Here is a 26,962-nt window from a genome sequence, read left to right on the forward strand (position 1 = left end):
AAGAAGACAGTTCAGCTCATTATGATTGTACCAGTCCTTGGAAAGAGTTATCTAATTAGTCCAATCACCCTCCCTCACATTGCAGGGCTAATCAAGAAGAGTATTTCCCTGAAGCACTTACCTAATTCGCCTTTTGAAAGATAATATTGTCTGCTTCCACCACCATTTTTAGTCCGTGCATTCTAAATCACAACCTGCCGTGCTTATTTATGAGAACATTATCCTCCTCCTACCTGGTTCTTTTGCCAATTACCTTTAAATTTGCATAACGTAAACACTACTGTTTGCATCACCAATTCTGATCCAGCCTGTTAATCTCTGTAAAATATGGATCCAGTGATGCATTTGTCACTTCAACTTACGGAGAAAATAATTGAAGTCAAGGTAACCAAAACAGTTTAATTTCAAATTCTTTGAACAAAGAGAGTTCCTTTCAATATTTTACACTGTTTTAAGTGTGAAAGTACAGGTTAGCAAGTACCTTGTTTGCAGCATCCTGCAAGCTGTATAATTTCTATAGACGAGATGGACAAGGGCAACAGAGAGATGGAAACACCAGCTACCTTGTGAAGGTAGTTGCAATCCTGTACGATTGTCTGGAAAGGACTGGGGCCTTTGGGTTAGGTGTGGTGGGATTACGAGTTGATGGGATCAACAGGGCTTCTACCGAAGTCACAGCCAAACACTCTGATTTTCTTTTTGTTACAGTCTCCCTTACTGCTTTACTCTTTTTGTCTCTTTTGACAACTTTTGACAGTATCATTATGCTTAGAACCAAGGAGGAGGAAAAATAAGCGCTCAAATTCCTTTAGCTTTCATGAATCTGTGGATGTTTAAAGTTAATGTAGGAAATATCTGACCAAGAGCTGCCCCTGAAAGCACTGACCTTCCATGTGGTCTGATCCCCGCAATTGAGGACTGTTCCATTCCTTTTTAAAGGCAGAGAGTCAACATGCAGCATCTTGCAAAGGCTCGCTCCTCTCCGGGAGAAAAGATTAAATTCGTAAAGTCTGAACCCCATCTCATCTTTAAAATCTGGAGTCCGAGTGTGACCAAGATAAACTCTGATAGGTCAAATGAGTCTCCGCTACGGCTAAAACAGTAGCTCGTGATGCGACTGCGATAAGTTGCTGATGTGCTTTATTTGAAAGTGAGTGGGCAATTTTGAATGGATAAAGCAGACTCTGTTGAGTTATAATAGATTCCGATGGGATATTTTTAAATTCTAATTTGTCTGGCACATGTTCATTTTCCAAACACAAACAAAATTTGAAAGGTGCTAGAAATTCTCAGAATGAAGGTGTAAAAAGGGAAAGAAAGAAGTAATGTTCATCTTTCAGGATAATGCCAGTTATCAGAATTGGAAACGTTAATTGTAACAAATGAAGAGAGTTGAGGTAAGAACAACAGACATCACCTCTGGGGCCTCGATTATTTACAATCTAGTCAATGCCTTGGATGAAAAGGCCAGAATTGTAGCTAATTGACACCAAGGAAGTTAAGAAACTAGTTTTGTCAAGTGAGAACTGCAGATGCTGGAGGTCAGAGTTGAAGAGTGTGTTGCTGGAAACGCACAACAGGTCAGGCAGCATCCGAGGAGCAGGAGAGTCGACATTTCAGGCATAAGCCCTTCATTAGGAATGAGGCTTGTAAGCCAAGGGGGCTGAGAGATAAATGGGAGGGAGCGGGTGGGGGTGATGGTGATCGGGTGGAGCAGATAGATGGGAAGAAAGATAGTTAGGTAGGACCGTTCAAGAGTGGTGCAGAGTTGGAGGTTGGGTCTGGAATAAAGTGGAGGGAGGGGAAATAGGGAAACTGATGAATTCCACATTGATCCTGTGTAGTTGAGGCGTCCCAAGGTGGAAGATGAGGTGTCCTTCCTCTCCGCATTGGGTGGTTAGGGTTTGACGATGGAGGAGGCCCAGAACCTGTATGTCCTTAGCTGAGTGGGAGGGGGGAGTTAAGGTGTCCCACTCCATCCCCAATCCCAGATCAAGTCTACACCAGGTCCTAGCTCCCAGCCAAGGACATGGCATGTTTTCACCATGCTCCCCACTCCAGACCTTCCCCTCACCTGAGGACGAATGATCAGTCCTTAACAAAGGCTTGGCCTTCATCCCCTTGTGCTCCCGGATCGAGAAACTCGACACGCTTTGTGACATTGAACAGTTCTTTTGCCGCCTCCACCTCCAGACCCAACGTTTTCCACCAGGACTCCTGCCCACGGTCTGAGGACCCCTTCTCCCATCTCCAACATAGTCCGTCCACTTGCACATCCCCTGCTGGTCTGTTACCCGCCCTCCATCTCTTCATTTTCCAACTGCTGCCGTGACATTGACCGCCTCAACCTGTTTTTCCCCCCCCCACCCCCACCCACTCCAACCTCTCACCCTCACAACGCAAGCTCTCCACTCCCTTCGCTCCAACTCCAAACTCACTATCAAATCATCAGACCAACTCCTCCTACTGCCCCCTTGACCACCACCTCACCTCCCATCATCTCCCAGACCATCCAAAACCTTGTCACCTCAGGGGATCTCCAACCTCGTAGTCTGGGAACCCCGCCCCACCCAGTTCTACTTCTGACCCAAAATTCACAAACCTGACTGCCCTGGTCGACCCATTGTCTCAGCCTGCTCCTGCCCCACCGAACCTATCGGTGCATACCCTGACATCATCTTGTCCCCCTTCGTCAGGAACTCCCCACTTATGTTCAGGACATCACCCATGCCCTTCACCACCTCCATGGCTTCTGTTCCCCTGACCTCCAACTCCTTATCTTCACCCTGGACATCCAGTCCCTGTACACATCCATCAGCCATGACCAGGGCCTCTAAGCCCTCTGTTTCTTTCTCTCCTGCCGACCCAACCAGTACCCTTCCACTGACACCCTCATTCGACTGGTTAAACTGGTCCTCACTGTCAATACTTTCTCCTTCCAATCCTCCCACCTCCTCCAGACCAAAGGGGTAGCCATGGGCACCAGCATGGACCCCAGCTATGTCTGCTTCTTCATCGGGTACGTGGAAAAGTCAATCTTCCGCAGCTACACCGACACCTTTTTTCCTCTCTACATCGATGGCTGTATAGGAGCCACCTTGTGCTCCCATGTAGAGGTTGAACAGTGCATGAACTTCACAAACATCTTCCACCCCGACCTCAAGTTCACCTGGACCATATTGGACATCTCCCTCTCCCTTCCTGGACCTCTCCAACTCCATTTCTGGCAACTGATATAACACAGGCATCTACTACAAACCAATTCCCACTTTCTTGGACTACACCCCCTCCCACCCTGCCTCCTGTAAAGACATTGTCCCTTATTCCCAATTACTCTGCCTCTGCCGCATCTGTTCCCAGGAGAATCAGTTCCACCACAGAACATCCCAGATGGCCGCCTCTTTCAAAGACCACAATTTTCTCTCCCATGTGATCGATAATGCCCTCCAGCGCATCTCCTCCACATCCTGCACCTCTGCCCTTGGACCCACCCCTCCAATCACAACAAGGACAGAACCCCCCCAGTCCTCCCCTTCCACCCAACCAACCTCCTGATATACCACATCATTCTCCACCATGTCCACCATCTACAAACAGATCCCAACACCCAGAGGTATATTTCTCTCTCCACCCATTTCTACATTTCAGAGAGGCCATTCCCTCTGCGAATCCCTTGTCAGGTTCATGCTCCCCCCCCCAACCAACACACTCTCCCCTTCCCTGCCACAGCAAGAAGTGCAAAACCTGCACCCATATCTCCCCTTTTACCTTTGTCCAACAACCCAAAGGATCCTTCCATATCTGACAAAAATTTACCCGTACTTCCACACACATCATTTACTGCATCCGTTGCCCCCAATGTGGTCTCCTGTACATTCAGGAGACAGGATGCCAACTCGCAGATAGTTTCAGAGAACATCTCTGGGCCACCTGCACCAACCGACCCCACCGCCCTGTGGCTGAACATTTTAACTCCCGCCTCCCATTCTGCCAAGGACATGTGGGTCCTGGGCCGCCTCCATCGCCTAACCCTAACCACCCAACGCCTGGAGGAAGAACTCCTCATCTTGGGAGCTTCCAACCAACCACGGGACCAGTGTGGAATTCACCAGTTTCCACATTTCCCTCCCTCTTATCTTATCCCAGTCCCAACTTCCCAACTCAGCACCGCCCTCTTGAACTATTCCACCTGTCCATCTTCCTTACCATCTAAGCACTCCACCTTCCTCTCCGAGCTATCACATTTACCCTCACCTTCATGTACTTATGACATTCCCAGTTACCTTGCCCCCCCCACACCCCCACCACCCCCACCACCACCATCTCCCCACCACCACCACCACCTCCCATTTATCTCTCCGCCCCCTTGGCCCATAAGCCTCATTCCTGATGAAGGACCTAAGCCTGAAACATCGATTCTCCTGCTCCTCGAGTGCTGCCTGATTGTGGTGCTGGAAAAGCACACTCTTCAGTGTTGTGAAGTAGGGGTAAAAGTGAATGGGCAAACATCTGCCAGATGGAATATAGAATGAGAACTTTTCCATTTTGACAAGAGCAGCAAAGCAGCACGTTGTTCTAGTTGGACGGTGACTGCAGAATTCTGTTAGACGGATCTGGGTGTTTTAGCACATGAATCACATGGTTACTTTCCAGATATAGCGAGTGATTAGAATTGGGTTTTCTTGTCATGTATTTTCACGTACAGAGATACAAGGTACCTGTGTACAACATCTTAGCAAGGGAATGTTGGTGTTTATCACAGGATATGTAATATAGACATAGGGAAGTTCTACTGGGGCTGTACAAGATATTGGTGAGACCAAATTGGAAGCACCATTTTTTCATCTCCGTATTGGAGAAGCAGTTCATGGGCACGGTGGCTCAGTGGTTAGCACTGCTGCCTCACAGCACTAGGGATCCATGTTCGATTCCGGCCTCAGGCAACTGTCTGGGTGGAGTTTGCACATTCTCCCCGTGTCTGCGTGGGTTTCCTCCGGGTACTCTGGTTTCCTTCCACAGTCCAAAGATATGCAGGCCAGGTGAATTGGCCATGCTAAATTGCCCAAAGCGTTAGGTACATTAGTCAGAGGGAAATGGGCCTGGGTGGGTTACTCTTGGGAGGGTTGGTGTGGATTTGATGGGCCGAAGGGCCTGTTTCCAGTTTGGGATAGTATGCTTTGATATTTGGATTAATGATAAATGATCTTATAGAAATGAGATCTTGGGGAAAAAATCTGGTTGGATACCAGGAAAATGTTGCCTTGTGAGGGAGATCCCAATCCAAGAGCACGTGGTTTTAAAAACCAAAAGGTCATGTTTTCAAAACAGGCGAGGATAACTCATTTCGAGGGCTATTAATCTGTATTTTCTGGGGATCAGAATTTCAATGAAGGCTGTCTATTTGAACTTAATCAAGACTGAGTTGGATAGATTTGAGATAGGCAAGGGAGTCTAAGGTTATGGTGGGGGTGGAAGTGAGGTGGGGTAGGCCAGGAAGGGGGGAGAGATAAAATGGCGCTGACACAGACTGGAAAGTGGAATTAAAGCCCCAACTGAATCAGCCATGACCCTTTCAAATGCCAGGACAGGCTTGAAGGGCGAAGTGGAAATTAGGAAAAGGAATAGGCTATGTTGTTAAAAGGAAGGATCTGTAATGGGATGGAAAGCCAGAGATTAAATGACAGAAAAATGATGGTACATGTCAAAACTATTGGTGATGGGACAATGATGGAGATACCTGCCATGTAGAAGCATGACTGACTAACCTGTGAGTGGTTGCTTGTGAGCTTGCAGAAATGATGGGGAGGGAATTCCCTGTTCAAAGTCATTCCATGCCTGATCAATTCATGCAGCATCTGAAAGGGAAGGATGGGAAATCATCTGGGAGCCCCACTCACTGTCTGCCCCATTGGTCTTCTCTCGAAGTCTTATAACCGAATGTCAATTGCTATCCCTCATAACCTAGGAAAGTAGATGCGGATAATGTGAAACTGAAATATCCAACAAACATTTATTCCAGTTCACTATTGTCTACAAGTAATAACATTTGCAGGAGACAGTGAGGTCTGCAGATGCTGGAGATCAGAGTTGAGTGTGTGTTGCTGGAAAAGCGCAGCAGGTCAGGCAGCATCTGAGGAGCAGGAAAATCAATGTTTTGGGCTGGAGCCTTTCATCAGGAATGAGGCTGGCAGCCTCAGGGATGGAGAGATCTCTGGATGCTGCCTGACATGCTGTGCTTTTCTAGCAACACACTCTCCACTATAATAACATTTGCAGGCTAGTATCGGACTACCTAGTTTCAAGGAGCAGAATGTTTCCATTAAAGTGTCACATTTCAAGTGATCCTGGTTAAGGTGGTCTGACACCTTTTATACCCACAGGTACAGTGACAATCTCATGGGCATGTCTCTTAAAGCTGTACTGACTGAGACATTACACAGCCCTCACCTCCTGCTCCTCAATCCCTTCCCAGCCTTCCTGTGCCTGAAATCCAGCGATGGAGTGAGAATTGTATCGGGAGCAACTGCTGTCTCCCCACCGATGCTGCCATTACAGTCGAGCTGCTGGGCTCTGATCAGTCTTCAGCTCGAAGGTAAAACCTGCTGCTCACCTGTTAACTGCCAGGGTGGCAAGGAGACAATGTAGGATCTTTGTCAGTCCTCCCGCTGATCCCACACGTCAATTGTGGCTGGTCATTTGGTCATGTTTATCAGTAAGCCAACAAGGCAATTAGTCTTACACTTGCTCAGTTACTAGTTTGCATCACTTCAACACTGGGTATTGTGCAGTGGCTGTATTCTCACACTCTTTCATTAGAATTTACCTCTTTGTCTGTTTCGAATATCTCGCTATCACAGTTTGTTTGATAGCTCCTAGCTTTATGTGAGCCCACATTCCTCTGATCTCTATTTCCAAGCGTCACTGTTACTACATAAAATACCAATGCTCTGAGTCAGAGGTGTTTGTAAAAGAATCGGCTGAAGGTTTGCCTCCAATGGTTTCAATGGATGGGTTGCACCTGAACTGGAGGGGCACAGCTATCCTGAGTGAGAGGTTTGCTGGAGCTCTTCAGGAGGGTTTAAATTAATTTGGCAGGGGTTTGGGAACCGGCGCTAATGATCTGAGGATGGAGTAGCTAGTGAACAGCCAGATACAGCATCCAGACAGTCTGTGAGGAGGGATAGATGGTTGATAGGGCAAAATTGCAGTCAGTGTAATGAGTTGAAGTATCATGAATAACTGGGATGAACTTAGAGCGTGGATCAGTACTTGGAACTATGATGTTGTGGCCATTACAGAGACTTGGATATCACAGGGGCAGGAATAATTGTTGAATGTCTCAGGGTTTAGATGTTTTAAAAGGAATGGAGCAGGAGGTAAGAGGTGGGGCATTGCTAATCAGAGATAGTATCACAGCTGCAGAAAGGGAGGTCATCGAGGAGGGTTTGTCTACAGAGCCCGTATGGGTGGAAGTCAGAAACAGGAGAGGAGCAGTTATCTTATTGGGAGTTTTTTTTTCTACAGACCCCCTACACAGGAGCAGATTGGGAGGCAGTTTTTGGAAAGTTGCAGAAGTAACAGGGTTGTTGTCATGGGTGACTTCAACTTCCCTAATATTGATTGGAACCTCCTTAGTTCAAATAGTTCAAATGGAGCCGTTTTCATCAGGTGTGTGCAGGAAGGATTCCTGGCTCAATATGTAGATAGGCTAACTAGAGGGGGAGGCCATATTGGATTGGTGCTTAGCAACAAACCAGGCCAGATATCAGATCTCTCTGTGGGAGAGCATTTCGGTGATAGGGAGTTGTGAACATTGACCTTTCACTTTACTCATGGAGAGGGATAGAAGCAGACGTTATGGGAAAGTATTTAATTGGAGGAGGGCGAATTGCAATGCTCTTACCCAGGATCTGGGGCACCCAAATTGGGAACAGATGTTCTCAGGGAAATGCTTGACCGAAATGTGAAGGTTGTTTAGGGAGCACTTGCTGATAGAGCTGGACAGGTTTGTCCCACTGAGGCAAGGAAGGGATGGTAGGGTGAAGGAACCTTGGGTGACAAGGGATGTAGAACATCCAGTCAAGAGGAAGATGGAAGCTTACATAAGGTTGAGGAGGCAAGGATCAGACAGGGCTGTAGAGGGTTACAAGGTAGCCAGAAAGAAACTGAAGAATGGACTTAGTCGAACTAAAAGGTTGCATGAAAAAGATTTAATGGGTAGGATTAACGAAAACCCCAAAGCGTTTTACACTTACGTGAGGAACAAAAGGATGGCCAGAGTGAGGGTAGGGCCATTCAGGAATAATGGAGGGAACTTGTGCCCGAGTTGGGGAAGTCCTTAATGAAAACTTTGCTTCAGTATTCACTGCTGAGAGGGACCTTGTTGTTTATGAGAACAGCATGAAACAGGCTGATACATTTGAACAAGTTGATGTTAAAAAGGAGGGTGTGCTGAAAAGTTTGAAAAACATAAGGATGGATAAGTCTCCCAGGCCAGATGGGAAATGCCGAAGGTTACTACAGGAAGTGAAAGAAGAGATTGCTGTGCATTTGGTGATGATCTTTGCATCCTCACTGTCCACTGGAGTAGTGCCAGATGATTGGAGGGTGGCCAATGTTATTCCCTTGTTCTAGAAAGAGAATAGTGATAATCCTGGGAATTACAGATCAGTCAGTCTTGCGTCTGTGGTAGGCAAATTATTGGAGAGGATTGTGAGAGACCGGATTTATGATTACTTGAAAAATCATAGTTTGATTAGAGATAGTCAGGATGGCTTTGTGAGGGGCAGGTCATACCTCACAAAACTTATTGAATTATTTTGAGGATGTGACAAAATACATTGAAGGTAGAGCAGTGGATGTGGTTTACCTGGATTTTAGCAAGGCGTTTGATAAGGTTCCCCGTGGTAGGCTCATTCAGAAAGTAAGGAGGCAAGGGATACAATGAAATGTGGCTGTCTGGATACAGAATTGGCTGGCCCATAGAAGACCGAGGGTGGTACTAAATGGAAAATATTCACCCTGGAGCTCCATGACCAGTGGTTTTCTGCAGGGATCTGTTCTGGGACTTCTGCTCTTTGTAATTTTTGTAAATGATTTAGATCAGGAAGGGGAAGGGTGGATTAGTAAGTATGTCGATGACACGAAGGGTGGCAGATAGTGTGGAGGGTTGTTGTAGGTTGCAGTGGGACATTGACAGGACGTAGAGCAGAGTTGAGAAATGGCAGATGGAGTTCAACCTGGAAAAGTGTGAAATGATTTGATTTGGAAGTTGAGTACAGGGTTAAAGGCAGGATTCTTGGCAGTGTGGAGGTACAGAGGGATCTTTGAGTCCGTGTCCATAGATGTCTCAAAGTTGACAGCAAGTTGATAGGGTTGTTAAGAAGGCATATGGTGTGTTGGCTTTCATTTGCAGAGGGATTGAGTTTAAGAGCCACGAAGTTAGGCTGCAGCTCTATAGAGCCCTGGTTAGACCACACTTGGAATATTGTGTTCAGTTCTGGTCGCTTCATTATAGGAAGGATGTGGAAGCTTTAGAGAGGGTATAGAGAGATTTGCCAGGATGTTGCTTGGACTGAAAGGCATGTATTATGAAAAAAGGTTGAGGGAACCAGGGCTTTTCTCATTGGAGTGAAGAAGGACGAGAGGTGACTTGATAGGTGTACAAGATAATGAGAGGCATTGATAGTGAATTGTCAAAGACTTTTTTCCCAGGGCAGAAATGGCTATCACAAGGGGGCATAATTCTAAGGTGATTGGAGGAAGGTTTAGGGGAGATGTCAAAGGTTGGCTCTTTACACAGAGTGGTGGGTGCGTGAAATGCACTGGCAGTGGTGGTAATAGAATCAGATACATTAGGGGCATTTAACTGACTCTTGAATGGATGATAGTAAAATGAAGGGTATGTAGGATAAAAGGTCAGCACAGCATCGAGGGCCGAAGGGCCTGTACTGTACTGTGCTGTACTTCTATGCTCTGTGTTCTAAGAGGGGGAAAATGCAGTCTGTAAACCTCTGCAGCTTGCCATATGTATTAAGGCATCTTCCTGTTTGATTCCTACTATTTCCTGCCATAACCACAAAGGGTTAACAAACTTCTTTTGATATCTGAACGCCAGCTGATAATTAGTGCGCACGAGGTAACGCAAGCTTTGTCATTGTTCCTAAATCATACTGGAAGAATAGGTTCAAGGATAGGTATATGTAAGTATACCCATTGTCACACCACTCACTCCTGACTGCAATCTTGATATGATCTCACCATTTATCCAGTCACAAAACATGTGATCTGAGAAATCTTTTCAATGAACGTTGAGCATTTGAGTATCAAGGTACTTTTAAACTTCTGGAATGACCAGACGTAACACCTGTGATGTGCTGTGCTACATTAAACGCACTATGTAACTGGCAGCTGTTGTTGTAACTGATCCAGTTATATTTATTGCGGAGAGCTGCCAAGATTATCAGTAATGATCTCACGTCCTGCAGATTTTAAGCATCTGTTTTTCTGCCCTTTTGCAGGAGGTGTGTTTTCTACCTTTGGCATTGCTGGAACAGAGAGCGTCTTCAGGTCCTGTCTGATCCCAGCAAGAGGAGCGATGGAACAGTGGACAATGTTCAGATGGCCACTTCGGACAGTTACTCCTTTCAAGGCATGGATGTTGATGGTGTGGCTGACACAGCCAAGCAAGGCTATACGCAGGAAACCAAGCGCCTCAAACGTGGCCCTTCGCTAGACTTGAACAGCTTGCTGGAAGAACACCGATTCATTGATACAATCCTAGCCAATTGCACTAATATAGAGCAAGCCAGATTTGCTAGTGCTTACAGAAAGTGGTTAGACGTAGCTATAGGTCAGTAGTTGAGTCTAATTCAGATGTTTTTAAATTGGTCTTAAATCCCATTCCCTAACACAAACACTCACTCACTCACTATTCTGGTTTAAGCAGCTATGTTGCATGGCACCTTTTTTAAAGGGAACATTCATACTTTGTGTTCAATTTAAAGGGTGTACTCACTGGAACTTTTTTTTAAATAAAGCTATGTTTTATGGAGGTTTGTTCAACAGAAATGAACTTGCAAATTGAAATGTTACACATTTTCAAATCTCAGTGTTAGAGAGGGACTTCTCACTTTAAGTATGAAAATATGTCTAACTTTGTGCATTACCCATTTTTATCTCTATGCTTAAGTGATCAATCAAATGGCTTTTTCTTGTAAGTGTAACTGTGAAAATTGGTTATTTTCCACACCTCCCAAGCAAGAAATCAGACTTGGCAATGTTTTGTTTTTTTTTTGTTTTGGTTTAATCCCATCTGAATATATGAAGGTTTAGTTAACTCGTCACCGATTTAATATTTACCTACATAATAAAGAATGGTTCTTGTTCAGGAGTCAATTTTGGATAATGAAATAAGTAGGCAACATATGACTCCACTACAAACCCAACTCACTTGCTGAATTCAATGCCTAACTTGCATTGTGAAAATTGTTGGGCAATCTGGATAGAGTATTGGCTATGTAACTGACAACACAGCATTTGGATACATGGGTCTTTTTTCCAGTTGAGAAACTATAACTAGTCAGATCATACAAGCACTTGAGTATCTGATTTACAGTCTGTATCAATGACTTGAATGAAAGAAGTGAGCATATTGAAGCCAATCTAGGGGTTGGTACAAAAGTTGGGCAGGCAAGCAAATTGTGGAGGACGGAAGAGTTTGCGATGTGATGTAGATCGGATAAGTGAATGAGCAAATACTACTTCGTAGGAGGAATATTAATGGAGGTTCTCTTATTGGAATATTTGATGGAATTCTCAACCCAGGGAGAGATGTAGAGATTAGGGCCTTGAAGATATTCAAGGCTGAATTGTCAGATTTATAACCTGTAAGGAAGATGGGTTTTATGGGGCATAGGCAAGAAGGAATACCTGAGATGGGGATCAAGTCTTATTGAATGGTGGTGCATTTGAGAGACCATATGCTCTACCCTTTTGTGTTTTCTACTTCTTTCCTCTTTTAATCCTACACAGATGTGACTTTTTAAACACTAAGTCAGGTCAGCATGTTGAATGTTGAGATTTGGAGGGGGTGGGGGGGAGAAAACTAATCTGTCCAGGTAATCTGTTGCTGCAGCAGTACAGTGAACAGTAAGTGCCTCATTATAGAACAGTATGGTGCTTGTGTTGGATCCATTATACATGGCATCTCAGTCTCCAATTTCATTCTTCTTTTCTCCCCTGTTCGGCACACCTTTGCTAATGCCTGTAAAGCTGATATATCTGGTCTTGTTCAAAGCGGGACTCAATCAAAAGTGGCAAGGGTTGAAAAGAAAAGCTATTATTGAATAAAGGGTTGCAGTTTGCTGATGCTTTAGCTGCAGGGCAGAAATTCAAGGGGACTAGGGTGGAGAGAGTCTGCCCTCTCCCCTCTCTTCTTCTAGCTCCCTCCCCTCGACTTGAAATTCAGTGATAAACTGACAGACACAAAACTGCACCTCAGGAGTGCAGCTAGATCCCTGGACCCATGTCAGTTGCTGTATATTTTGTGTGTGTGTATGTTTGGGGGGGGGGGGGGAAGGTGGAGAGGTTCCCTCTCTGCAAAGGGCAGCCTCCACAAATAATAGCCCCTTTCTTCCAGCCACTTTATAAACTTTCCAAAACATGGGCTTCCCATCTCTGCCCGTGTCTTATTTGCACCAACCATATTATGGTATTGGTAAAGTAACATTGGGATCAGTTTGAGTTCTTCGCAACCTCCATTATTTATTTATTTGTGTGTGGTTGACTTTAGGTTCCCATCTGGTTTTATGGTGTTGAGCCTGGAGTTGGTGGCACGCTTGTTGTGAGCTGGGTACTCCAAAAGCTATTTTACATATCCCCCTCCCCATCCCCATCAAAACCAAACCAACAGGGCCATGTAATATCCGATGTGGTCTTTTTGTCGTCATCCTTCCAAGTGGGACAAATCCCAACCGATGAAATGGGAAAACAAGCAATCGCTTGTAGTGTACGGATCCAGTTTAATGAACTTAAAGCACAATCTTAAAGGAACCGTGTTATCTACAATTTTCCCTCCTGTCCATTAAAATCTAAGTGCAGCAGAATTACAGAGTGAAACAGCAGGGAGGGGGAGGCCATTACCTGCCATAACTGTCCTGTGCTTTTGAAGAAACAATCCACTTAGTCCCATTCTATTTTTCCCCATTGCCCTGATAAACACTTGAAGGAGGGAAAAAAAGACAATCCCCCTGTGAATTTTCTTTGAATCTACTTTCATTACCCTTTCTGACTATGCAGTCTAGGGCATCGAAATTGTGACCTGTATGGAAAGAGAACTTCCCTCATATCCCTCTCTTTTCTGTTTACATTTGACTCCTAATTTGACCAGTGACCTCTCCATTACTAATATTAAATATGTTTGTTCTCCTAAAAGTTCTAAAGTTTGTTGAGTTTTGTTTCAACTTGTACATTAAACGCAAAGCTCACTCCCACGAGAGTGCTAAATACAAACTCCGATGTCAAATTCTTTCAAAGGAGACAGGTTCTTCCAACAGCAGATGCTATTTTGCGTCATTTATAATATAAGAATATAGTTGTAGCTTGTGTCTTGTACAAACCCATCCTCCCATCATTTCTTTATTCATATTAGCAGGTTATTTGAGTGAACAAGTATGGTTTTAGTTTGAACATGAGCAAATACAATTCCCTGGTGATGTAACTGCTTGTGAGATTGATTCTCACTTTGCTTTCTCTGTTCTGTGAAAACAATATACCATAGCCTAGTTCCAATAACACGTAGCCTTATTGTTTAAATCATTGGAATTATTGTACTGTGAAGTAAATTGTCTTTATCTTGAGTGTTGCTGAAAAAAGACATTTGCTGAGGCTTTTTGTAATGTAGTTGTTGACAGTTCTCAAGAAATATTAAAGGGGAAATGCCATACTGTATGAAAGGAGAGTACTGATTGTTGGTAAGTGATTTCTAGTAGAGGCATTACCCGAGAGAATGTACTAGTTAAATGATGACTGTCAGAACCCACCATTCCTAGCTTAAACTCAAAACTGTGTCCAACATTAGATGTGATTCTATGAGTGGATAACAATTAATAAATACTCCTGTGGGTATGAAGATTTTGCTGAAACTAATATAGGATTGTCATTTGAGCATGCAGTGTGATGCACTTGTGTGTACTGGAAGCTACACAAATTAAAATACAGGATTTTGTACTTTATTGTTGGAAAGAACATGTAATATGTACATCAGTTTCAATACTATGACAATAATGTGACAGCTTTCTATGGTTCATTGAACAAGGTGTTGCCCTGAGAAATCAGACAATCTGTCTGATTTAAAATTTCAGTAAAGCTTGGTAATTAACTGCCAGTCATCATCAAACTTGCGTTCACCTTGGCACCATCCTTACCAATCAGATTCCACTTAACAACTGATCATGCTTCTCTCACACAGTATAAGCATTGTTTCCATCACCTTGTTGTTTCTTACAAACTGTCCTAATAAATAAAGTTGAAAACCTTTTTTAAAAAAAAAGAATTTTCAGCAGTACTCAAGTTCATAACCCTTTTGGACTATAGCTATCCAGATGTTAGGATTAATAACAGGATGGTTGAACATAAAAATGTGTGGATTAAATTAGTGTGGTGCACTTTTTAAAGGTAATCCAATTTACAAATTTGCTTTGTTTTAAATTGTAATTGTACAGTTTATTTTACAATACAACACAAGTACGAGAAATGGGAACAAGAATAGATCATGCAGTTTGTCAAGCCTGCTCTGTCATTTAGAATGATTGTGACTGATGTGAGCTTTGACTCACTTTCCCACTGATTCCCCATAACTACCATTGAAGAAAAATCCCTCTATCCCAACCTCGCATTCAATCTTTGACGAAGCATTCCCAAAAGCTAATATAGAGACTTTCAAGCGTTCCTACTGCGCTGAAAGAATTAATTTCTCCTTTTATATCAGTCCTGAATAGTTGCCCCCTTTCCCTGGGACTGTATCCCTGTGTTTTAGATTCCTAACCAGCCAAGTTATCTCTATGCTGCATCCTCTTCAGAATCTTGTATGCTTCAATAAGAGTGCTTCTTCTAGACTCCAGAGATTACAGACCCAAAACAAATGCATAATCTGAAGGTGGCCATTAAATTGTTTATGTGAAAATAGAAAGCAAATGTTTAGGTTGACTCTGTGGATGTTCTTCTGTCTCAAAAGTGGCAAGAATAAATTGTACAACACTGCAAGGTGCATGAGTAGAAAGTGCTGGTGCAATGACAGCATCGTGACTGCTTCAGTGTCATTGAAATGTGACATGGATAACAAAGTTCACAGCACTAACATTGCACCCACTGAAAGTTCAACATCGATATACTCAGCATATTTTTAGTACAGACACTATCTTTGATATATAACTTGAATATAGTGTGTATATGCTTTAAAATAGAAAATGCATTAATGCCAGACCAGTTAAGTGTTTCCAGCATTTACCCTTTTTTATATTTCAGGTTTCCAGCGGTATTTTGCTTTTGTAGTAATTTTTGTTTGTGACCCTTCTATAGGATTACTACTTGAAACACAACTCTACAGCAAATTAATCTTCCCCCAAAAAATGTTTTCAGGGAACATTTTCTTACAAATATCATCTGTTCTTCACATCTGTAGGAATATCTAAATGGATTGTTTTAAAGTTGCCCTTCCGTTTGACTTTCCGAATTTCTGTAAGGTATTGTGAGCCATGTGTGGTCCCTCTGTGCAATTTCTGAAGACATACTAAAATGGTAAAATTGTTTTTTGTTTGTACAGATCTTTAAGATAATAAAGAAGCAATATTGAAATAAATCTCACTTTAGTACTGTAACAAAATTGGTAACTGATCTTGGCAGCTTTATGGCATTAAGTTGTGCATTATATAGTCACACAGTTATTGCTGGATAATGATGCGCATTATTTTACTGTTGAAAGATGGCAGATTTGCCTTTCATTGGAATTTATATTTGAGTGGGCTTTCCAGAGTGCCAGTTGTATTGAAAAGTTAATTCTAAGGTTGATGCACACCTTTTAGTGAATTTAATTGCTTTTTCAACTTCTGCTAACTTTCAAAGAGTTGTGTATTTCTTTTATGGCCGTCCTGCAAATATCAGTGCCCTTATCCATGTGGGTAGGGAAGCGGGCGAACCAGGAAGAGTGGTCAAATATAGTTTGGATCCTTTTACATAAAGAGGAAGAAGGATGTTTATAGTTAAATTAACGCAGATTGTTTGGAGCAGGTATTCTGGTTCTAGGGACTAAAACAAATTAATGAAAACATTCTGCAGGTAAGGCAGGATCTGTGGAGAGAGAAACAACATTAATAATGTTGTTGATAATTTTCATTTTAGAACTTAAGAGGTTAGATGTAACTGGTTTTAAGGTTAAGGGTGAAAAAAAAGGTGTTAACAAAAGACCTTGGTAGATATCATCTAAAATGTAAGTTTGGATGACAGGAGATATTAATTGAGAGAAAGAATGGTGCTGCAAGGCAAAAAAGGATGGTAATGGGACAAAAAAATAAATAAAAGACAGAACCAGAGGAGCTGCTTTCTCAAATAAAATGGAAGCAGAGGTTATGATTCAAATTGAACTTGATACTGAGGCTCGAGGCTAAATGCTTGATTGGAAGGTTAGCATTAGTGTTGCCTGGGGACCAATAGGAAAGAGCATATTGTATTTTTCATAAGATACAAAGTTGCAAAAATGTAGTTTTCATTCAAACCACTTTTTTGAACCTTGTTCATACTTAGAACTTAACAAATACAGTTAACAGAGGAAAGGTTCATGAAACCGTTTTGGAACAGTTGAAAGAAGATGGTTTTAGAACTTATTTTGGTGGTTTGCTGTTTGAATAACTAATTCAAGTCAAAGAAGAGAAAATTGGATCTTTGTTTTAAATTATCCATTGGAGCAAAAGTTTCCATTCTGACCTGTTTAGTTGTACCAACTTCATACAAGAAGTCCCGGCAACTAAATAGGTTCTCTGTATGTTTTAGTAATACTGCATGCTAGCTGTGTTCCAGTACATAAAGACAGAAAATTCTGTAGAAACAGCCTCAAGACACAATAGTCCTATGCAAGAGGTTTTGTTCTAGCTATCATTGTGTTTGTGCCATTGAGTAGCACAGAATGCTATTGTGCTGCTGTCAAAATTAGTATTGTTACATGGCAATGACATTTGTTATTTATTATTAGGTGTGTTTTATACCTGTATACAGATTTCAAATCCATATTTGGAAAGTGATGTAGTTATTACATTGGATTGTAAATTAACTTTCTATTTATTCTGTAGTGGAGATGCTTTTAATAAAATGTTCTCTGTATGATTTATCTACTTGTAACTAATGGACTTATTGTAATTATGTAAGTGCTTTAATATGTAATCTGTTAAAAGCTTTTGCACTGGTCTGCTCATGGAAATTTGTTTGAGTATTACAGAACTACACCCTAAAGCAGTGCTGCTTTTTACATCATCCTGCACTAGCAATTGTCATATTTTGTTCGTCTGACTGAAACCATAGAACTATGGGGGGGTGCCTTAAGAGGGTTTTGGGAAAGAGATAACGAGGACAAAGAACTCATTTTAACCTTGCTTATGTTGTTTTATTTTTTTCCCCAATTTTTTGGATAGTCTTGTCATTGAATTTGAAAACCTCGTTGGAAATCTTATTCTACAACTCCAATACGTCTTCCTGAGAATTCTTTCCAGTGTCTTAACAAAATAATGGAAGCATCACTTTAGTGCTGCCAAGTTTTACAAACGTTTTGGGAAATTCTGTTTCTGATCCAGACTGCAATAACTTGTGACACAGTCAACATCACCAGTTGAATCTTGAGCAGAAATGTAGGTTTTCTTTTTAAAAAATGTTAGGATCTACATTTATCCATCTACCTCTGACAGAACCAACATGTTAGACTTTTGCTAAATATCAACTTTTTCGAGTTGAAATAAATGCTGGAGAAGGAGGACCGGTAGCAAATGTAATATTCTCCTCTTCACCCATCAGAGATGAGGAGATCGTTTATCTTCTGGCATGCAAGATAAATCCAAATGAGGTGCTGGGATAAAATGTGTTAGATGTTGTTAGTTCCGTGTCATGGTTTAGATATAAATAAATATCTCTGCTAACATCAGCAGGCCTGTTTGCTGCAACGTTCCCTAACCAAGGAACGTGCAGCACAGGAATATGTCATTCAGGACAACCTGCCCATGGTTTATGTCCACATGCATTTTCTTTAATCCCTCTTCATCTCATTTGAAACGGCATATCTCTTCTATTCCTGGCTTCCTTATCTTTGCCTAAACTGTTGTTTGCTCCAATAGTTTCTGACATACATCTGATTAGCACCTTTAACAAAAATACCTCGCCTATGCGTAGAAACCAACAGGACTTCTACAGTTTAGAATTAGAATACGGTTTATTGTCACATGAACCCACATGAGTGCAGTCAAATGTTTACAAAGCCACCACTTACTGAGCCCTCTTAAGTATAAAAGTACTTATGTATAGTATCTTAGGAATAAAGAACAATCAAGAAATAAAATTAACAAGTTCAGTATTACAGTCCTTCACACCATCATAGGTGCAAAGTACTTAACTACTAAATTTTAGGAATAAATTAGAAAAATAAAGAAATAAAAAGTTCAGCATTTCCTTCCCGCAGACCGTGCCAGGACGTTATCTCCAGTCCATGCCAAGCTCAACCTTATACTGCACAAAGGATGCAACCCTGCCCTGGGCACCAAGTTTAGTTATGTCTCATGTCTGGGCCATTGAAAGAAACCTGCTCCATCACAATCATAACAAAAACACACAATGATCCCACAATCCTTCAAAGCTAAGTTAGCAAAAGAGAACGATCTGACAAAGGTTTAGACTTTGTTTTAATGGATTGATTAACACTTCCAATTACCAAGGCTTCCAGTCTTTGTTTGAAGGGCTACATCCCAAATCCTAAATGCTGAGTCTTTAAAGTGTCAAAAATATCATTAACACAACGATTTATTGTTGTTGTCTTCCTTCCATCTTTGCAAGATGGTGGACATCAAATCAAATCGCTTGGGGATGGGGTAGATTTAGGTGGTACAGCTTGGTTGATGGCTGAAGAGATCAATCTATGAAACGTTCTGCCGCAAGTGTTGTGTATGAAGGGGTTATCAGGTATTTGTTTTTAGTTTTAGTGACTGTTGAAAATTAGTGACTGAGCGTCATGGTGGTGCATGCAGATCTACAGGTGATGTTGACATTTTTCCTCTTTCATCAGTTTATATCTACATGTTGTAAATATGGATGTCCTTCATATCAGAAAAAATGAAAGAAAGAACTGTGGATGCTGGAAATCTGATATTAAAACAAAAATTTCTGGAAAAACTCAGCAGTTCTGGCAGCATCTGTGGAGAGAAAGCAGAATTAACCGTTTGTGTCCAGTGGTCCTTCTTCAGAACATTAGTTTTTGGTAATGAAGAAGGGTTACACGACTTAAAATGGTAGCTCTGCTTTCTCTCCACAGATGCTGCCAGACCTGCTGAGTTTTTCCAAAGCAGAGCGACCATTTCAAGTCCTGTGACCCTTCTTAATGATCAGAAACTAATGTTCTGAAGAAGGACCACTGGACACAAACTGTTAACTCTGCTTTGTCTCTATAGATGCTGTCAGAACTGCTGAGTTTCTCCAGCAATTTCTGTTTTTGTTCCTTCGTGTCAAATGTGTAAGCATCCTTGAGGCAGAGCTTGGGTGTCTTACCGGTCTTCTGGCTCCAGCTGTCTCACTAGAGCAGAATATCTTTGGATATGTGTTTTTCTCCTATCGTATCTTGAGTCAGCAAAGTTATCTCTGCTTAATGAGTGCTGACATTCTCAGGATTTCTCTGTTGAGGGCATTTTGAAAAACAAACTATTCCTCATAGCCAGGCAATTAAAATGTTAAACAAATATTGAAATGACTGGCAACATGCAGATCAGATAGTATTTCTGCTCAGGACAAAGCGTTTTTTGGTATCCTTCAGTAGTCAAAAATCAAATGACAAACAACTGAATTCACAGGATCAAAGACAATGAGGGAGTGATAGCTGTGTGACCATTGGATAGTGAAACAGATCCTATTTGTCAAATAGTGGAAAAAAACTGTACCAAACCAAAAGATCAACTAAAGCAGTAAGAGGCGCAGGAAGAGATTTAAAAATTCAAAACCCAAAGTTCAGCTTTCAAAATATCTGATCGATATAATGGAGTTCATCAGTTTTGGAAAGAGCAATCAATAGCTCCACAAGCAATGATATGATCTGATGTAAGGTCTTCAAATATTAATTTTTAAAAACCATTTAAATGGAAATTTGTGCAAATGAGGGTCATTCCTGTTCACAGCTTTCTTTTGTTTCAATTGCAAAATAGAATCCAGATTTTGGTTGAAATGGAATCAGCTTATCTAAATATCTTTCACAAGAAACAAGGAGCAAGGGTAAAGGGACTGCCATCATTCTTGAGCAAGACGGTCTCTTGTATTCTGCATCCTGCTCACTCCCACAAGTGGACCTCACATACTATATGATTTGACCTTCATCTTTTTTCTTCCTACATTAGTTAAATCAATGTGTGGATGAGAGAGTGAAGCCTAGGATGCTCATGCTATGCACCAGATATTCCATTGGCGCTGCCAGTGAATTCACTTGTCCTGAGAGACAGCAGATAGAATCAACACATCTTACTGAAACTAGACTTAGACTTCATATCAATAACTGCTTTGTTTACACAAAAATACATGAATGGAAAGTATGCAGTTTTCACAAGAAGAATATATTTATCTGTGCAGAATCTTTTGAAATACTATCATTATGCAACTTATGTAACTTATGAGTACTTTCAGTAGTTGAACCCTTTGAAACTAAGTTGGTCCAGACTCCAGATACACCAATAGTGGGCATTAAAGTTATGAAGTTTGGCAATAGGGGAAACATAGTTAATTTCACTTTGAGGGTGGGGAATCTGAAACTAGTTGACATGTATATAAAATGTTCATAAAGTTAAAAAGGAACTCAGGAGACATTCTTTAGATAGATAGTGGTGACAGTGTGGAACACATTGCCAGAAGGTCTGCTTAAGGAAAACCACAGAAATGTGTTTAAAGGGAAGCTAAGTAAAAACATGAGGGAGAAAGGAAGTTGCTTAGGTGTAATGGAGGAGGTTCATAAAGTGCATAAACAATTGCATAGACTGACTGGCCTACTTCTGTGTTTTAAGCGATATGAAACTTTCAGATCAGAGTTGCAAATGGAAGTAGATTTGTACTTTGGCTTGAATGAAATGTCGTACAGACAATGCTTACTCCAGGCAAAAAAGTTCTTAAATTCTTGCCTGCAGAGGAAGAATATAGTCAAGGACAAAGTTAAAAATCACACAACACCAGGTTATAGTCCAACAGGTTTATTTGGAAGCACTAGCTTTCAGAACACTGCCCCTTGAGCGGCGCCCCTAAAACTCGTGCTTCCAAATAAACCTGTTGGACTGTGATTTGGTGTTGTGTGATTTTTAACTTTGTCTGTCTCAGTCCAACACTGGCATTTCCAAGTCATAGTCAAAGACAGTATCCTTATCCAAAAGGGAGTGAAACAAAAAATAGGGAACCATAGACCAAGTACTTAAAATTTCTCATTGGGAAATGTCAGAGTTTATATACAGGATGTAATAGCTGTTCATTTAGAAATACATGATAGAATCAAGCAGAATTAGACTGACTTCATGAAGAGGAAATCATCTCTGACAAATTTATTAGAATTCTTTGAGGAGGTAACAAGCAGGATAGATAAGAGGGAACTAGATGTGGTAATATATTTGGAGTTCTAAAATGTTATTTGACAAAGCACCACACACAAGGCTGTTAATTATGTAGTAGCCTGTGATATTGAAGGTGGTATATTACCTTGGATTGAGGATTTGCTGTCTAATTAAAGACAGGAGTGGGTGCATTTTCAGGATTGCAACTCGTGACTAATGGAATGCATTGGGATCAGTGCTACAGCCACAATTACTTGCAATATGCGTTAATGACTTGGCTGAGGAAAGTGAATGTACTCTTGTCATGTTTACAAATGACATAAAAATAGGTGAGATGGCAAGTTGTGAGGATGACACAAAAAGGGATATAAACAGATTAAGTGACTGGGCAAAAAAACTTGGGAGATGGAATATAATGTGGGAAACTATGAGTTATGAACTTTGGCAGGAAGAATAAGTAAGCTAAATATTATTTAAATGGAAAAAGAAAGCAGGAAGCTACAGCACAGAGGCATTTGGGAGCCCTTGTGCATAAATCACAAAAAGTTAATATACAAGTTCAGTAGGTCATTGGGCAGGCAAACGGAATGTTAGTGTTTATATCAGAAGGAATGGAACATAAAAATACTGAAGATTTGCTAAAACTATATAAGACACCAGTCAGACCACATCTAGAATACTGTGTACAGTTTTGGATCCTTTATCTATGGAAAGAAATACTAGCATTGGAGGCAGTCCAGAAAAGGTTCACTAGATTGATTCCAGGTAAGGAAGGATCTTCTTATGAAGAGAGATTGAGTAGATTGGGCCTGTACTCATTGGAGTTTAATGGAATGAAACACAACCATTTTGAAACAGATATGATTCTTAGCAGATTTGAAGAGAGCTTGTTTCCCCTTGTGACAGAATCTAGAACCATAGGGAATGACCGCAGAATATGGGATTGTCCATTTAAGACTGAGATGAGGAGGATTTGTTTTTGTCTCCGAAGGTAGTGGATCTGTGGAATTCTTTATTGCGGAATGCTGTGGAGGTTGGATCATTAAGTATAATCAAGGCTGAGATAGATAGATAGGTTTTAAATCAGTAAGGATATCAAGAGTTATAAGGAAAAGGCAAGAAAATGGAGATGAGAATTATCAGATCAACCATCGTCTCACTGAAAGGTGAAGAAGACTCAATGAGCTGAATGGCCTTCTTCTCCTCCGGTGTCTGTGCAATTTTATACCATAGAAAGTGATTGAGGACAAGACTATATGTGTTTACAAGAAGGAGTTAGATATAGCTCTTGTGGCTAAAGGGATCAAGAGATAAGGTGGGAGGGCTGGATGAGGGTATGGAACTCCATGATCGGCCATGATCATATCGAATGGTGGGCAGGCTTGAGGTGTCAAATGGCCCACTCCTGCACCTACCGTCTCTGTAGCTATGTGTCTTATGGTCATTATCTAGGTTGTGAGAGGGATGAGGGAGGTGGCTATGGGTATACAGATGTGTTGAAAATGATTTGATTGGTATAGTAGATATTCCAGTAGAGCTTGAGGGATATTTACTCTTTATTGTAATTATGGCGTAGAGATTGAGGTAAGCAGCATGAATTAAAGATTTGGGGGATTTCTGATCTAAGTACCCTTGAAAAAGAGTTGTAAAACCAATAATAAATCAATGTCCTGACCCTTTAATGTAACATACACTAAACTGAAAGGCTATTTAGCCCAACTTGTCTGTGATGGTGTTTAGGCTCCACATGGGCCTCATCCACCTCGACATTATCTCACCCTAACAGCATTTTTTTCTACTCCTTTCTCCCTCACATACATATCTAATTTCCCCTTAAATGTATCCGTGTTATTCACTTCATTCTTCCATGTGATTCAAGGCAGAGATCAAGACTGAATTTTCAAGATTGTTGGATTCTAGAAGAGACAAAATATATGGGGATCAGGCAGGAAAGTGGACTTAAGACAAAAGATTAGTTATGTTCATATTGAATGATGAACTCTATGATCTGATCTTGCTTTTGTTTCTTACGTTCCTGTCCTCATTCTCACCACATTCTGAATAAAGAAGTTTCTTCTGAATTTCCTATTATGACGGTATGGTGATTAGCACTGCTGTCTCACAGCGCCAGGGACCCAGGTTCAATTCAAGCCTCAGGCGACTGTGTGGAGTTTGCACATTCTCCCCATGTCTACGTGAGTTTCCTCCAAGTGCTCCGGTTTCCTCCCACAATCCAAAGATGTACAAGTCCAATCCCCATGTCTGCGTGGGTTTCCTCCAAGTGCTCTGGTTTCCTCCCACAATCCAAAGATGTACAACCATGCTAAGTTGCCCATAGTGTCTGGGTAGGTTACGCTTTGGAAGGTCAGTGTGGACTGGTGGGGACAAATGGCCTGTTTCCAGACTGTAAAGAAACTAATCTAATTACCATCTTACATTCATGAACTCTATTTTTGGACACCAACAGCAGAAACATTTCACAGAAACCTCTATCACTTATGGATTTTTAAATTGGGCAGTGGATTTGTTGTCCTGTAGGAAATACTCAAGGTTTTTAACTTTCTTATATTTTCTATGTTCAGCATTCTACTGTATTCACAGTAGCTGAGAGACCAGATGTCTTTTGGATTTATAGATTAACTGCACAAATTCTCTAATTCAATCTGGTTGTAGGATTTTACCATGAAACAGGCTTCTTAACCATGTCAATCTCAATTAATGCTGTGGCAGTCTGCCACTGTTTCAGTGCATTGTATCATGAGCCCAGTTGGTACCTAAACCTCAGGAGATGCCGTATTGACAAAAGCAAAGGGATTTAAGGTTTTGACGGAGCGGAAAGAGAGTTTCTTCTTGTGGGGAAAAGCATAAGTAGGGGTCACCCAGGCAAGACAATCATCAAGGCATCCAGTAAAGAATTCATAAGATACATCTTCACTCGAAGAGTGAAATGAATGTGGAACTCAACTACAGGGATTGTTAAAGAAAATAGTATAGACGCATTTAGGAGGAAGCTGGACAGTCATATGAGGAAGAAGAGGCTAGAGGTCATCTGGATAGATATAGATGAGGTAAAATGGGAGGAAGCTGGAGTGGGAGGAAAGAAAACACTGGAACAGACTAGATTTGTCAAATAGCCTGTTTCTGAACCTTCTAAACTGTGTAATTTTATGTATGCAATCATTCACAAACACAAAATAGTAGAAGTTGATATTTCTTATGTAATATCAGAAGTAGGTGGCAAGAGTTTTGTCAAGTGATGGATAATAATTCATATTGTGTCTTTAACACAGTAATCTGTCCAAAGATGATCCACAGAGTGTATTTCAAAATTTAACACTGAGCTGCACAAGAAACATTAGGGCAGGAGACAGAAGCAATCAAAGACTTAGTTTCAAAAGAGGGGAAACAGATGGAGACAGAGACTCAGGGGCAGAATTCCAGAGCTTAAGGCCTCACCACTTGAAGCCACAACTGCCCGATTACAAAAAACAGGTATTATCATTTTTTTTTAATGTGGCTTTATTAGTTTCTCTCCACTTCTACTTTTCCATTTAACCTATGTACATAGATTCCACTTGTGTCAGTTGATGTTTTCAGGACCATAACATAATTTTAAAATTACAACTGCTTCAGATGAGAAACACATGGACAACAAAACAGCAAGAAAGCAATTACGAAACAATGTATTTTCACTTTCTTCAGGAAATACTTTGAATTAAACAAATGTGCTCATTCCCTGCTCTAGAATGTTTTGTATCAGAAGCAAATGATTTCTGTACATTTAAGTAAGAGACAAGCACACACCACAGATTGCTAAGCAGTTCCATTCATTAAAAAGGTTAAAATTAACATAATGCACTAACCTAACCAAATTACAGCCCTTTAGATGGCAGTTCTGCAGCAGTTATTTCCCTGTGGACACAGAAGGTAGTTTCTCTTTAGGATCCCTGACATCAGGGTGTGTTGGTACTGAAGAATGGAGAAACAGCATCTGCTACTGCAGAGCTGAGAGGCATCACTCACTATAAACACATTAACCTGGAGAGATGGAAAACAGTGAAGCAGCTGCAATCCAATGCTTACATCAAATCTGCACAGCCATGCAAAAAAAAAATTCCTTGCATTTTGTATTGCATGTTTAATACAAGTGATAAATTCATCAGTTATTTTCCTTTATTTTTAAACATTTTACCCAAAAGTATATACCTCTGTATTTTGTGAAATTTTCCAGAATATAGAAATTGCTACCACAAGGAGTGATTGAAATGAATAGCGTAGATGAATTGAAGCAGACTAAAACAGAAGTTGCTGGTTAAAAAAATACTCAGCAGGTCTGACAACAATTGTGGTGAGCAAGCAAAGTTAACATTTTGGATCCAGTGACCCTTCCTCAGAACTAGTTGAGTTCTCTCTGCTGAGTTCTTTTCCAGTAATTTCTGTTTTTCTTGTTGATTTCCAGGATCTTTTGTTTTTGTTTTGCATTTAAGGAGGAGCTGGATGACCACCTGAGGGAGAAAAGACTATGGAGATATTCTGACAAGGTGAGATGAAAAAGGAATGAATAAAGATCCATGTGGAGCATTAACACCAGCATGGACCCGTTGGGCTGAATGGCCTGTTTTTGTGCAATAAGTTATGTGAAACAACAATTGTAGGGCTGAAGCACAAGGTTCTCCTTATGCCTATGTATTCTATAGTGTAGTAGTCATCACATTCGCTGAATGTGCAAAACATCCCCTGTTCAAAATCAGACAGAATGATCAGGCTAACTTGGGGCTCAGTTAGCTGGACAGGGTTTCAGAATGGTGGAAGTGGGTGCTGCAGATGCTGGAGATCAGAGTCAAGATTAAAGTGGTGCTGGAAAAGCACAGCAGGTCAGGTAGCATCCAAGGAGCAGGAAATCAACGCTTCGGGCAAAAGCCCTTCATCATTCCTGAGCTGGTTTCACAATACAGAGTGACACTAACAGTGTGGGTTCAATTCCCCTAGTAGTTGAGGTTACCATGAAGGACTCCTTCTCAACTTCTCCTCTTGCCTGATGGTAAGTCACTACCAGACGTCTCTCTCTGGTGAGTGAGTGGGACCTTGGCAGCATTACTTTTGTATCAGAGTTGCAAATGACTTATAAAGACTGTCAACAT

The 26,962-nt window shown here is 41.3% G+C and overlaps 1 protein-coding gene across 1 annotated transcript in view; it reads left to right on the plus strand.

Annotated features, from left to right (window-relative positions):
• ptar1 (protein prenyltransferase alpha subunit repeat containing 1) overlaps nt 1–17,380 on the plus strand; it is a 42,003-nt gene extending 24,623 nt beyond the window's left edge. The window contains exon 7 of the mRNA XM_072588349.1: nt 10,521–17,380. Coding sequence (XP_072444450.1) covers nt 10,521–10,860 — 340 coding nt within the window. The 3' untranslated portion in view covers nt 10,861–17,380. The remainder of the gene's footprint in view (nt 1–10,520) is intronic.
• Nucleotides 17,381–26,962: the final 9,582 nt, after the last annotated feature.

This window comes from Chiloscyllium punctatum, chromosome 2 (genome assembly GCF_047496795.1).
Source record: "Chiloscyllium punctatum isolate Juve2018m chromosome 2, sChiPun1.3, whole genome shotgun sequence".
Classification (NCBI taxonomy): Eukaryota; Metazoa; Chordata; class Chondrichthyes; order Orectolobiformes; family Hemiscylliidae; genus Chiloscyllium; species Chiloscyllium punctatum.